Source organism: Balaenoptera physalus, assembly GCF_965194825.1.
Source record: "Balaenoptera physalus genome assembly, chromosome: 4".
Taxonomy (NCBI): domain Eukaryota; kingdom Metazoa; phylum Chordata; class Mammalia; order Artiodactyla; family Balaenopteridae; genus Balaenoptera; species Balaenoptera physalus.
Genome location: NC_138891.1, coordinates 78,093,652 through 78,108,706, shown reverse-complemented (window position 1 = coordinate 78,108,706; position 15,055 = coordinate 78,093,652). Strand labels below are relative to the sequence as shown.

General features: G+C 35.9%; 1 protein-coding gene across 7 annotated transcripts in view; it reads right to left on the bottom strand.

Moving 5' to 3' along the window:
• The window catches only part of HSPBAP1 (HSPB1 associated protein 1), a 54,082-nt gene that overhangs the window by 26,376 nt on the left and 12,651 nt on the right, over window positions 1-15,055 (bottom strand). For 6 of the 7 annotated variants that reach the window (XM_082459495.1, XM_082459493.1, XM_082459494.1 and 3 more), the window contains exons 2-3: window positions 14,330-14,515; window positions 5,153-5,334 (exon numbers count right to left, since the gene is read on the bottom strand). In XM_082459495.1, the coding sequence (XP_082315621.1) occupies window positions 5,153-5,334; window positions 14,330-14,468 (321 nt within the window). In that variant the 5' untranslated portion in view covers window positions 14,469-14,515. The remainder of the gene's footprint in view (window positions 1-5,152; window positions 5,335-14,329; window positions 14,516-15,055) is intronic. The other variant, XM_082459496.1, reaches the window with a different exon arrangement.

Genomic DNA, 15,055 nt, shown 5'->3' with positions numbered 1-15,055 from the left:
ATTCAAGTTGGCATCCCCGGTACCTAACATAGCACAACGAATGTTCAAAAATTGCTGAGTTACTGATCTAGGTGACTAGATCTAATTTTATGCTGAAACTGAGTTGCTCCTAAACCTGTTCCAATTAACAAGTTAAATAATTGTTGCAGACTCAAACACCATTTAAAAAATGCTGTACAAGCAACCAAATCTTCCATAATTTTACAGGTTTTTTTTTTTTTTATTTATTTTTGGCTGCATTGGATCTTTGTTGCTGCGTGTGGGCCTTCTCTAGTTGCGGCGAGTGGGGGCCACTCTTCCTTGAGGTGCACGGGCTTCTCATTGCAGTGGCTTCTCTTGTCTCAGAGCATGGGCTCTAGGCGCACAGGCTTCAGTAGTTGTGGCACGTGGGCTCAGTAGTTGTGGCTCGCAGGCTCTAGAGCGCAGGCTCAGCAGTTGTGGCACACGGGTTTAGTTGCTCCGCAGCATGTGGGATCTTCCTGGACCAGGGCTCGAACCCATGTCCCTTGCATTGGCAGGTGGATTCTAAACCACTGCGCCACGAGGGAAGCCCAATTTTACGGTTTTAACCAAAGAACTTAAGAAAAACTGGTAAGATACTGATAATACAGAATAGTGGCTTTTTTTTTAAGCCTGACATTATCAGAAAATAATTCATTCTTAATTTGTTCACCACTAAAAAATGGTATATTTTGAGTTGGAGTGTTCTCAGAGCCTAGATTTGGTGTGAGCTAGTGTAAACTCTAGGCTCTGAGAATACCCCAATTCGAAACTATTTGTTCTTTTACCGGGCTGTTTGGGTGACTTGTGGTCATGGTTAATTGGAGTCTATCACGTTAAAAGTTGTCTCATTCTATTTATTCTCCATGCCTAGATCATACACACAGGAAAACTGAATATACGTAACACTGTAATGAACTTACATCTGAATAAAAAAAGAAAAAAAAACCCGACAAAAATGGAACTTTAAAACAGTATAATTAACTATAATTACTATGTAAAACTTATAAAGGATAAATACTTCAAACAGCCCCTTAAATGAACATTATAAATTAGCAAGTACTTAAGGCCCTTTTCTCCTTGAAAAAATTACCTCAGGGAACAAACAGAAAAGAGGTAGTTAACTCTACCCACAGATAGGCTTGGATAAATACCCAAATTCTTACATTCCAATTTGCCTCATCAGAAAGCATCATGGTACTTAAAGTGATGAAGGAGAAAAACCTACAACCAAGATTACACTACCCAGCAAGGATCTCATTCAGATTCGATGGAGAAATTAAAACCTTTACAGACAAGCAAAAGCTGAGAGAGTTCAGCACCACCAAACCAGCTTTACAACAAATGCTAAAGGAACTTCTCTAGGCAAGAAACACAAGAGAAGGAAAACACCTACAATAACAAACCCAAAACATTAAAGAAAATGGGAATAGGAACATACATATCGATAATTACCTTGAATGTAAATGGATTAAATGCTCCCACCAAAAGACACAGGCTGGCTGAATGGATACAAAAACAAGACCCATATATATGCTGTCTACAAGAGACCCACTTCAGACCTAGAGACACATACAGACTGAAAGTGAGGGGATGGAAAAAGATATTCCATGCAAATGGAAATCAAAAGAAAGCTGGAGTAGCAATTCTCATATCAGACAAAATAGACTTTAAAATAAAGACTATTACAAGAGACAAAGAAGGACACTATATAATGATCAAGGGATCGATCCAAGAGGAAGGTATAACAATTGTAAATATTTATGCACCCAACATAGGAGCACCTCAATACATAAGGCAAATACTAACAGCCATAAAAGGGGAAATCGACAGCAACACAATCATAGTAGGGGACTTTAACACCCCACTTTCACCAATGGACAGATCATCCAAAATGAAAATAAATAAGGAAACACAAGCTTTAAATGATACATTAAACAAGATGGACTTAATTGATATTTATAGGACATTCCACCCAAAAACAACAGAATACACATTTTTCTCAAGTGCTCATGGAACATTCTCCAGGATAGATCATATCTTGGGTTCAGATTCTTGATTGCAACAAACGAACCTTTAAGAGACTACTCATTAGTGGTAGAAACAACCCAAATTTGGTGGAGTATTAAAAAAATCCACAATTATCTAAAAAGGTTGCCAAAATGCTCCTCTCTTTTTCAGCTGCATATTTGTGTAAAGCAAGATATTCTTCATATACTTAAAACAAACCAACAAATCGCAAGACTGAATGAAGCAGACAGAAGAAACCAGCTGTCTTCTATTAAGCCAGACACTAAAGAGACAAGAATGTAAAACAATGCCACTACTCTCATAACATTAAAAAGAAATTTGGAATATAATTACTTTCATAAAAATGTCACTTAAATTCACATACAATGAGTTTATTTTAAATAAACATTTAAAAAATTTATCAGTTTTAATGTTTAACTACCCACCATTTTAAGACAGACGGAAGAAGGCTTGAAACAATAAGAAGTAAGATTTAGTGACTGAATGAATTATAGTGGTAAAAGTAAAACAACTTAGGTACCTTTGATATAAGATCACTTCATGCTTAGAAAACTTTGAGATAAAAAAATGACATAATCTTAATGGACTTGGTTGTTCATAGCAGATTTGCCTGTTCTAATCCAGAGAATAAATCACCATAATGTGAGCTGAAGAAAACTCATTAACTAAAAATATCATATTTTATAAGGGCTCAATTAGAATTCCAGCACATTATCAAAAGGCTGCCTTTTATACCCACACTTAATAAATAGGTCACGTTTCTGCACAGTGCTACCATGCCTGGCCTGAAACAGAACGACTGATGGGGTCAGATTAGAGATTCACCCAAGGCAGAGTGAGCCTAGATTCAGCACAGACAGAAGTCCTTCATCCTAGCTGGAAGTCCTCACAGGACTGAATGTATCCAGACCCTCTGCAGGCATATAGTGCAGTAGTTAAAGCTCGTGGAGGCAGACTGCTTAGGTTATTCTTTTCTTACTTGTATAATTTCAGAAAAGGTTTACTTAACCTCTTGGTGCCTCACTTTTCTTTTTTTTTTATAAATTTATTTATTTGTTTGTTTGTTTATTTATGGCTGCGTTGGGTCTTTTTGCTGCCCGCAGGCTTTCTCTAGTTGCGGCGAGCGGGGGTTACTCTTCGTTGTGGTGCACAGGCTTCTCATTGCGGTGGCTTCTCTTGTTGCGGAGCACGGGCTCTAGGCACACGGGCTTCAGTAGTTGTGGCTCGTTGTGGCTTACGGGCTCTAGAGCACAGGCTCAGTAGTTGTGGCACACGGGCTTAGTTGCTCCGCGGCATGTGGGATCTTCCCAGACCAGGGCTCAAACCTGTGTCCCCTGAATTGGCAGGCGGATTCTTAACCACTGTGCCACCAGGGAAGCCCTCATTTTTCTTAAAATAGGGATAATTATTAAATCATAGGGTTACTGTGAGGATTATAAAGGTAAAGCACTTAGAAAAGCACCAAGTATGAGTACTTGATAAATATTACTATTACAGTGTTTTACCTGAAATATGGAGTAATAAAGTACCAGTCTAATATACAGGGTGGGTTAGGGTATGAGAAATATTAATAAGATACTCTAAAAGTTAACTATGATATCTAAAAGGTCTAGGATTAAAGAGCCATAGAGTAATCACAATTAAGGTTATTAAAAAAATTACCTCAAAATTATCATTTAAAAATGAGTAAATAGGACTGAATGTCAATATTATGACATAGTATGAGTGTGTTTCATGTTTGGTAATTGCAATCACTGTTGCTTTTGCTGTGGTCATCCATTTACAATGCTTGGTGTCAGTTTATTTATCTCTTGTAAAAATAAAATACAGTGTGTGTGTGTGTGTGTGTGTGTGTGTGTGTGTGTAAAAAATAAATGAGTAAATAATAGATTTGGTATAGACTTTGGATTCAGAAAACATCTACTGAATGTTTTCAAAACAAATGCATTTCTTTTATTGTTGTGAGAAAAAAAAGTATCCTCAACTAACAATTATGGGGCAAGTGATGTGTTTTTCCTTCTTTTTTTTTTTTTACAAAAACCAAAATTTAAGTAAAACATTAAAAAATTTAATAAAGGAAAGATACTAAGTATTGATAGCTGTATGATAATATTATAACTATGAAAGCACCAGCATCCAAACCTTCACTCAAAGCGAAAAAGAAAAAATATAAGCTGAATAGAAAATGACTCAAGAGTCCAAGGACAATCAGCCTGTATGAGAGGAAAGTCCAGAGGGAGAGTGGTGGTGACCGGCAGGAGAAGAGCAGGTGGGTGAACAGCCTGCTGTGATGGCAAAATATATCCTGTAGGGGCAGGATGAAGGACTCTAGAACCTTGACCTGATGCTGGGCAAGGCAGAGTCATTCAAACAGCCTTCTGGGACTACTCCCATTCCTGGCCGATGCCGAAGACACACAGAAACCAGAGCAGGGAGTTTGCAAAATCACCCCACAAAATGAACTGGCAGTTTGAGGTAGAAAACACTTTGAAAAGAGGATATGGTAGTCTGCAAACTGCCGTCAGTTATGTCAACGCATGGCAGAGAACTTCCACATTCTTACTTCTGCAAGCACCCCCATCCTTCTGCAGGACTTCTACAGTCAAACACTGGGAGCCCAGCACTCTCTGCTTCAGGCCATAAACCTATAAACCTGTACTAAACACCCCAGAGCAGAGAGAGATGGCAGCAGCAGCCCGGAAGGCTTCTAGGATTCTAGGAATGCTTGAATGCTTCTTCATGTAATCAGCTTTGTACCTCCATCTGCCTCACTGACAGAACAAGGACTTAGATGTAGGTCAGGAGGAAAGGAAGCTGTACACACAGTCTATGTTTCTGATATACTCCAAATCGGCTCAGGTGCTGTTTAAAGGCAAAGGAGAGAGTGTGCAGGAAGTTTGGTGACTAGGAAAATAATAAGAAGGCTGCTCATCTTTGTAGGCCAAACATTATACTTCCTTTGAACAAATCTTTGGGCTTGAGTCAATAGGATAGTCAAGACTCACGGTGACTACTCTTCAGAGAAAAAGACAGTGAGGAAAAAAGTACCAAGGAGATTCTAATTTGTGATCTTTTCTCAAGAACAAGTTATACTATGATTAAAAGAAATGTACTCACTTACCTGGAAAATATCTGTCTTATCTTCAAATAAACTGACAAGATATTTATAGTCCGCATAAGCCCAGAATTTGGAATGATCATAGTCTCTAAATGGTCCAGAAATACTAGATCGGTCACAGTTCCAGGTCAGAAACTCTTCAAGTGTAGCTTCTACGTAACTACATGTGGTTTCAAACTGAGGAGCTGCAATGTAAGAGAACCCAACTTTAAATGTACATTGAACACAGTTTCCAAATATTGTTGTTTTCTTAAATGAGGATAATTTCAACCAAGAAGTATTAACTATTATTTAACATTAATTAGAAATTAATTATGTACTTGCTAAATAATTAGAACCATTTACAACACTTAACAATACTCATGATTAAATTTAAAAGTAAAAAACACAATTTTAACCTTAAGATTAAAGACTATCCTTTCTATAGCCTGATGCAGTAATCCAGTGGAATACTTTAGTTTATCACTTCTCCAAGACCTTTTCAGGGGTCTGTGAGGTCTAAACTATTGTCATAATAATACTACAACAGTATTTGCCCTTTTCACACTTATTCTCTCACAAGAGTACGGTGGAGTTTTCCAGGGGCTACACAACTTGTGTTGACGTCACTGCTCCGACAGCTAGTGGACTATGTGCTTATGTTCTTATATTTTTAAATGTCTGGAAACAAAGAAGAACAAAGAGCGTTGCTCACCAAACACTTCTACAAGGATTAAGTCGTAACCCACTGCAGTCACTGACCAACCAGTGCACTCTCAGAGGAAATTAAGACATAACAGGATGAAGCACTCTGTGCTTCAGATAGAGGAAATTAAGACCATAACAGCATGCTCTGTGCTTTGGACAAGCAAGCCTCGTAGATAGTGAGATGTATATCTCGGGAAGAACTTCAATGACCCCAGATTCTTGCATCTTCCTAAAGAAGAGCGCTAAAATCATTAACTGTAGATATTTGTTATTTGTGACTAGCAGTAATCTTTTACCAAGATGTCTGCTTGACTGCACACGTTCCCTAGCCAAAAATCATACGTATACAGGCTTCTTCCTTACCCTTCGGAGAGGTTTTCTCAGAGCTCCTGAGAGGCTATCTTCTGTGCTACAGTCCTTTAAGACCCTGAATAAAACTTAAACTCACAGTTCTTACACTGAGCGTTTTTCTTTAAGTAGACATGTCTCGGTTTTAATTTCTAATAATGCTAAGTATCACTAGATATAACCCACATTGACAAAAAAGCTCACTCACTGGGGTACTCAATCGTTTTTAAGTCTAAAGGAATCCTGAGACCAAAAAGTTTGAGAACGACTTCTTCAAATAATTTTTAAAAAAGGGTAACAACAAAAAACTGTCTTTTGAAAATTTTCAACTTTATACTGCACATTTATCATACAGAGCTCCTCAATCATTAAGTAGACAACGGCAATTTAAAGTCTGTTCAATTATTCATTAACCCATTTATTTCAGAATCATTTATTAAGTACCTAATTTGTAACTAGCATTGTGCTCAGGCTTGCAGGAGCATAAAAGAAATAGATAATACTCTTGAGTTTAGACTATATTTAGATAAAAAGAAAACTTCAACCAGAATAATAGGGAATTTGAGGCATCATATAACTAGATGCCAGATTTTGTGCCATAGACACCTAGGAAAAGGCAAAGACCACGGAGATGAGGGTTGATCAGGAAAGCTTGAAGAAAAGTCTGTCTGTCCATAGTGGTTTGTTATTACGGGTAGAACTCATTTATTCCAGAATTATTCTTCTAAATAGTGATGAAATGAGTTTTTTTTTTACAATTAGCTGAATACTTTAAATGTACATTGGGATGTTAATATTCAAGAAACCTGATTATGATCTATTTTGGAAAACATGAAATCCTTTCAAGAGGAGATGTAGATCTAACACATGTAAATCAGTCAGTACAATGCTAGACACATAGCAGACGCTCAGTAAAAGTTAGACACTATTTAGTACTTTTTATTATTCATTCATATATTTACTTGGGGCACTTTAAAAGTTAGCTGAATTGGTAGTAGGAAGAAAAGGATATTCAAACATCTTTTATCTTTTCCATCCATTTCTACCCAAACTGTTTAGGATTATCCCAATCACGATTCTCCTTCCTCTCTTTATCCTAAAACCTTATAATGGCAGAGAAATAATGGAGGGGAGGGTGTGTGTCACCCTTAATTCATTTACTTCATCAACTTGTCACCTGACTTTAAGAAGCAGGAAAACTTTACTAGGCTACATTTATCTAAAAGATAAAACCCTGCAGATTTAAGAACTATTTAAATTTGATAATTTTTGAGAAGCATTTAGAATAGTGGCTGGCACACACTGACCCATCGATATATAAAAGCTCTTAATATTATCAATATCATCATCAAGAATTTACCATAACAGCATTGGAATACACGGTTTTTTAACAAAAACCCATGTAGCAAGAAAGCTTCTTGGTGCTGGAATCATTTCTAAATCATTTCAGTAAGCTCCAATGTGAGCCTGAACACATTCTACTGTCCTGTAAGTTTTCACTTCACAGAATTCAATCCAACTGATCCAACGGAATACCAAAGCCATTGCTTGAGCCACCTGCCCCTAGGGTAGACTGAGGACTTTTCAGTTATGACCAGTTTTCACAGGCACATCCGTACTGCACCCGCATCAGAAGACTTCATTTTCTGTCACAGCAAGTTCTGTACTTAAAAGAATGAAAATCTAAAAATGCAAAAAACTACATGTGAGAACTGTTACTGTCAGGGGAAAATTACAATGAATGGAATGAATGAAGATGACAGACTTTTTCACTTACATAGTGATTTCAAAATAGAATCTTTTCACCCGTTCCTGGTAATAATAGCACCAAAGGCACTGTTTTCATTCTGTTATCATGACAATTTCTTTCTGGGTAGTACAGTTGTTTTTCTTAGTTTATTCTATGCAATGGAATTATTCCTTTCTAACTTGATTATTATTGTTCTTTCGTTTAACATTAAAGTAGCCTAGGCAGCTGCAACTTTCATCCTACTTACTGTCAAAATGTTAGGTAAGAGGAAGCTCAACTAAGTTTAGGATTTGGAAATAGTGTATAAATTGAGTTTGCTTTTGACTCTCATAAAAGGGAGTCCTAAAATATTTTTTGCACAGCAGTGAAACAAATATTTCTCCATTTTGTTAGACTTTATCACTTCACAAGCAAGAAACACTTGGAATGTGGGTACTGAGTATGACTTGATTGTTACTCCACTCCCTATCAACAAATGTTTAGGATTATTTCTACATCTGCTTGCCAAATCACTGCCAGCTGAGGTATAGTGTTGTCACTGAGAATATATGTTGGCAAATGAATCTGATCCAAAATGTTTCAAAGAGCTACTGTGATGTCATTATCTGCTTCCTAAAATAAACTAAGAGACACATTACAGTCAAATATGCTAATTATTAATACTATTATTTCAAGCATTCTAGAAAAATTCTAACCAAGACCTAAAACAGAAATAAATATGCTCAATAGAAAGGAAACAAAGTTATCATTGCTTGTAAGATCATATGCCTGTCTTACTTAAAAGCCCACAAGAATAAACTAAAAAACTATGTACACTATTAACTGGCTGGATAAAAAATAAACATGCAAAAAATAAATGGCTTTTATTTGTGTATCAATCACAGTTTGAAAAACTAAAGAGGCAAAAATATTTCCTAACAGCTATAAAAACTTTATAATATTTTAAGAAATTTGTAGACTTATATGAAAACTCCAGATCTTTTTTTTTTCCCCAAATCTTTTTACTGAGGTGAAACAAACTAGGTAAGTGAAGATTACACATTCTTGTGTAGGAAGATACAGTATTGTCACAAGGTAGATTCTTTCCAAATTATGTAATTTATAGCACTTTGTGAATTTTCATTTAAAATCCTGTTGACTGAAAGAAAAAAAGAAAAACACATGACCTAAAAGTTGCAGGTTATGTTTTATTCGGGTATCTTAGTGAGGACTATAGTCTGGGAGACGGCCTCTCAGATGCTCTGAGGAACTGTTCTAAAGAGGTAAGGGAGGTGCCAGGATATACAGGAGTTATCGTGGAAAAAAAAAAAAAGGAGTCGAACATCAAACGATTACTGCTGATTACAAAAAAACCGGGCATCTCAAGTTAATGATTTTTGTGCTTTTCTATGGATGGGAAGATGCAAAAGTCTCGGCTCACTGATATTATTGCTTTGATATGCATCTTAACTATCTAGGGCCAGGATCCTGTTTTTCTCCATTCCGAATGCCCCTCAGGGAGCACCATTATTGGGGGGGGGGAGGCAGCTGCAGTGGCTGATGGCTTGAGGGCAGGCAACATTCATTGTTTAATGTGGGCGCACTGTTTAATTCTAAAATTCGTTTAGAGGAATAAAATTCAATTGTATCTAATAAAATACTGAGAAAGAAGAGTGATTAGGGAGGATGAACTGTTCTTTCAAATATTAAAAACCAGTTGCTAAAATAGTTTTTAAAAAGTGTTTTACTGGCCCCAAAACTGATAGCTCAATAAAATGTCCAAAAACAGATGCTGGAATATACAAGAATATAGTAATATAATAAAGATGGTTTCAAAGTCAATAGGGAAAAAAAGGATTATTCAGTAAATGGTACTACAATAAAGATGTTATTTCCAACTTAACTATTTGGGAAAAAGTCAGTTAACGCCACATACTAAAATAAATATGGAATGGATAAAGAGTAAAATGTAAAAAAGAAATCATTAAGCTATTAGAAGAAAATATTAGAACATTTATCTATTGTCAGGATACAGAAGGAATTTCTAAATAAAATATATAAGAATAAAAATATTAATGAAATATTATTTGACTTTACTATAAAAAATATGAAGCAAAAATCAAAAGGCAAACAATAAACTGGGAAACATTTGTTTAGTACATTAGTACATTAGTAAACAAACACAGTATTCTTAATATTAACATAAGGAATTTATTTATTAAAAAAACGCCAAACCCTGAAACCCTAATAAGGGTAAGTGAAAGAACAATTACCAGACAAAAATACCAATTATTCATAAACACGAACATATGTTCAACATCACCAGCAAAGAAATGTTAATTAAAGTCATGAGACACCCATCTCTCACCTATCAACAAGATAGTTTTTTAAAAACATAAATTTCAGTTTCGGCAAAGGAGTGGCCAAACAGGCACCCTTGCATGTTCTGAAAGGAAAGTAAATGTAAACCACCCTTCTGCAAAGCACTTGCCCTCACGTATCAAAGGTCTTTCATTCTTTCACTCCATAGATGTCTGACTATCCAGATATTAGGTGCTCAGCCAATAATGAGACATGGCCCTGGCCCTTACAACGTGGCCCTCTTGAGGGGAAGAGAGACTTTAAACAGATAATTACTTACACAACTAACCATGTGATTACAATTGTGCTAAGTGTTACTCAGAAATACAAGGTGCTCTGAGATAACTTAATAGTAACACCTGATTTGGGGGTGAGGGAGGGAGATGCGGTCACAAAGACTACCATGAGGGAACGACCTTTGAGCCAAGATCTGAAGGAAGCAGAGCAGTTAACTAGGTAAAGCTGGGGTAAGGGGAAGTGGGAAAAGAGAGAAGAACGGCTAGACTGTATATGCAAAGGCCCTGAAGTAAGAAAAAGCAAATCTCTGGAAATACAAAAACTGGAAAAAATGCTTTTTTGCCCCAAGCTCAGAAAGAGGAGGCAAACAGAGCTTCCTATACCATAACAAAAATGCTGGTCTTTAGCCTAAGGGTAATGGGAAGCCATCTAAGGGTTTTAAACAGGGAAAGAAGATGAGATGTTTCTTTTTTTTAAACTGTCTCTGGTTTCAGGATGAAGAATGGCTGAGGCGGGAGGGCAGGGAGTGCACAGGGACTAGGGACGAGGCTACTGCAACCACGGAGGTGAGAGAGCAGGGTAACCCCAACTGGAGGATGGCCTCGGACAGAGAAGCAGGTGGATGCTGGATACTTCGGGTGTAAGTCACCAGACACCGCTTAGAGAGGCCACCAGAATGGCTCAGAGGTTTCTGGCATAAGAAGCTTCTTGGATAGTGCTACTCCTGGTGATAATGTTCACACCCTTTGATCCAGTCATTCTCCTAGGAATCTATCCTAAGGAAACAATCAGAAACTTGGACAAGATTTACTTTCAAACATGCTCAGTACAGTCTTATTTATAAATTTAAAACTTCTAAGCAATCTAAGCAAAATAGGAGAATTTTAAATATAAATTATGGTACTACCATACAATGGAATATTAGGTAGCCATTTAAAAGTCATATTTAATGTCAAGAGAAGCTGCTCAGAATATGTTAAGTAAAAAAAGAGAAAACACAGGCTGTTAAAATTAACACAATTTTATGTTTAAAATACAGAAAGGCTTGCATGGACATGTATCAAAATGTAATTAGTGATTGCCTCTGGGTAATAGGACTAAGTGTGTTTAAATTTCTTTGGGTCTTCCCATTTTTCCAGCATTCTCTAAAATGAGAAGGTATATTTTAATTTTTTAAATTATTTCTACTTTTAAATAATATTTTTTGAGCATTTACTATGTGCTAGGCACTGTTGTAAATGTTTAATGAATATGAACCCATTTAATCTTGAAAACATTTCTAAGATACAGAAAAGTTAAGTGACTTGCTCAAAGTCACAGAGTAAGTCAAAATTTGAACCCACGCAATCTGACTTGAGTCAGCTCTCTTACATCACTACCCTACACTGCTCGTGGAAGTACTGTATTTATACTCAAAGAAATAACTTTAAAAAGAACAAATTATTAAGACAACCCACATAATGGGAGAAAATATTTGCACATCATATATCTGATAAGAGTTAGTATCCAGAATATATGAAGATCTCTTTTACCACTCAACAACAAAAAGACAAAAAAACCCCAAAGAAACACACATAAAAACAAAAAAATCTCAGTTAGAAAACAAGCAAAGGATTTGAATAGACATTTCTCCAAATTAGATATACAAATGGTCAATAAGCCCATAAAAAGATGCTTGACAACATTAGTCATTAGGGAAATGCATCAAAACTATAATGAGATAATAATTCACACCCACTAGGATGGCCAGAATAAAAAATGGAATAAGTATCGGCACAGATGTAGAGAAACTGGATCCCTCACACGTTGGGGTGGGAATGTGAAATGGTTCAGCTGTTTCGGGCAACAGTTTGGCAGTCCCTCAAAAGGTTAAACATAGCTGCTGCATGACTCAGCAATTACACTTCTAGGTTTAACCCAAGAGAAGTGAAAACATATGTCCACACAAAAATGTGTACCTAAATGTTCATAGTAGCATTATTCATAATAGCCAAAATGTGGAAATAACCCAAACGTCCATCAACTGATGAATGGATAAACATTTTGTTTATCAATATGATGGAATATTATTCAGCAATAAAAAGAAAATACAGATACATGCTAAAACATGGGTAAATCTTGAAAACATGATATGTGAAAAAAGCTTGACACAAAAGGCCACAACTGTATGATTCCATTTATATATATCCAGAATAGGCAAATCTATAAAAACAGAAAGTAGATTAGTGATTGCCAGGGGCTGGAGAAGGGGGTGAATGGGGAGTGACTGCTAATGGGAACCAGATTTTTCAGTGTGACGAAAATGTTCTGGAATTAGATAGTGGTTGTGGTTGCACAACATTGTGAAGATGCTAAAACCACTGAATTGTATACTTTCAAATGGTGAATTTTATGTGAATTTCATCTGAATTTTAAAAAAGAACAAATTATCTTTAGTAAAAACTCAGAGCAGCTTCTCTCAATTGCAGAGACTTTCTACTTCCCTTTTTCTTCTATGCTGGAGTACTAACTTTAAAATGTCAAATTACTGTATCTCCGCTATAAAACAGGATAATAATAGTACCACTCCAAGTGGGTTTGAAGAAGATTGAGAGAGGTAATATGTATAAAGCCCTCAGAACAGTGCCTGACACAACAGTTCTCAATAGCTCTTAGTAGTAGTATTGTATTTGGAGTCTAACCAGGAGGTGAAAAAATTACAATTTCTATTTTTCTTCAAATTATTGTTTAACAGACACTTCAATGAGTGGAAAATTTATCTAACTAAAATCAAGAAGAAAAGAGCACAAGCTGATTTTTACATAGCTGCTGCTGGTCTAGCATTTAATTTAAAAATAAACATTTTGGTCTGTGACTAGAATGAGATGCCAAAGAGTTTCGGGTCTATTAATCCTGCTCTACCTGTCACTGGAGTACAAAGGGGTTCCAGACACCAAAAACCCAATAATTATATGAGATATCCTAGAAGATCAACATGAGAAAACGAAGCTTGGAGAAGCTGGAAGAGAAACTGGGTAATTTTCTGGTTCCTTCTGAGTTATTAATAGATATTCTTAGAGCCACTTCACAGCAATGCTTAAAACACTATGAATTTCTAGACTACCAAGTTTACCCATATTTAAATAGAAGTTAAACACATATTCTGAAGTCAGACAGTGGTCATGGACTTCTTTAGATTAGAAACAGTTTCTAATGTAAACTCTTTCTTTCCTATAAACTAACTGTTTTTAGAGTAACAGTAATTGCTTTATCTGGCTTAAGGCAAAAAATCAAACTGTTACAAGTCTTCAGGGAAGAAGAGGGAGCTGGCAAAATCAAATTTCTTAAGAGGATGAAAAAAACAGCTTCACATATGTTTCACATTTATGTAATGCAATAGAGGTCAGGCAGCTGATAAAGCAGAGAGATAAAATTACACCCAGACTGAGCACTATAAATAGTGAGTGAGGCGACAAATAAAAGGACACATTGTACATGAGTCAAAAGTAGAATGGATTGTTAGATTAGTATTGGTCTCTTTCAATCACATAAATAATAGCACATTAACAAATATTTATTATTATTAAGTGTCTACTATGATCAATGAACCATGATACATGAACAAATACATTTTATGTGGGGTTATAAATTATAGGTTGTTTAGTCTAAAAAAATTATCTTAAACTGTCCTTTTAAAATCTCTAATGAAGTTTTCCTATCTGAAAATGGTCCAAAAGAGGATTTGAAATAAAGGATTCTCTAGAGATAAAGAAACCACGGTTGAGAATATGGGAATGCTACTGAAGAGACATTATGATGATGATTCCTTGTAGTCCTACCTGTATCTGTGTGTTTCGTTCCCATCCTGAATCGTATCTGCTTGCCCTGAAGGACCTCAGAAAGATGTTTTGCAGTCCAGTGTTGGGCTGGCCAATCAAAAACCATGTTACAGAAGACTGCAGGTTGTTGTAAAGACATTATAATTTCTTTCGCTTTCTCTGGTGTAAAAGGTTTGACATGTTTACCTAGGGAGAGAAATAAATAACTTAAAAGTTATTTCATATAATATGAAGAATAAATAGCTAATATCATTTCTATTATGGCAAATCTTTCTGTGTAATTGCACTGCATTTACTCTTCATTTATTACTGTTTACATAAATATTTGGCCTCAAAGAGCCATAATCCTTCAATGATTTTTCTCAAATATTAAATTGTAAATGTTGGAAAATATTTACAATCTTCAATGTCAAAAATGTTTTTTTAAAAAGGCTTTCCAAGTATTTATATACATTTAAAAGATGCAATTTTTTGAAAATATTATTTCCTAAATAGAGAATTATGTAAGAAATGCTGATGGAACCTACTCTTGAACAACTAGAGTTGCTGGACTCAGCAATAATTCTACTTGATATAGCACATGTTCTTGCCAAAAAGACTACCGCATTCATACAGCAGTGGATGGGGAGCAGGAGAGGGGATTATTTTATTGCAAGATTTAAAAAGATAAAATATGTGCTAGGGTGGATATCAGTGTTAATCATTGATTCTGACTGCATCTATAAA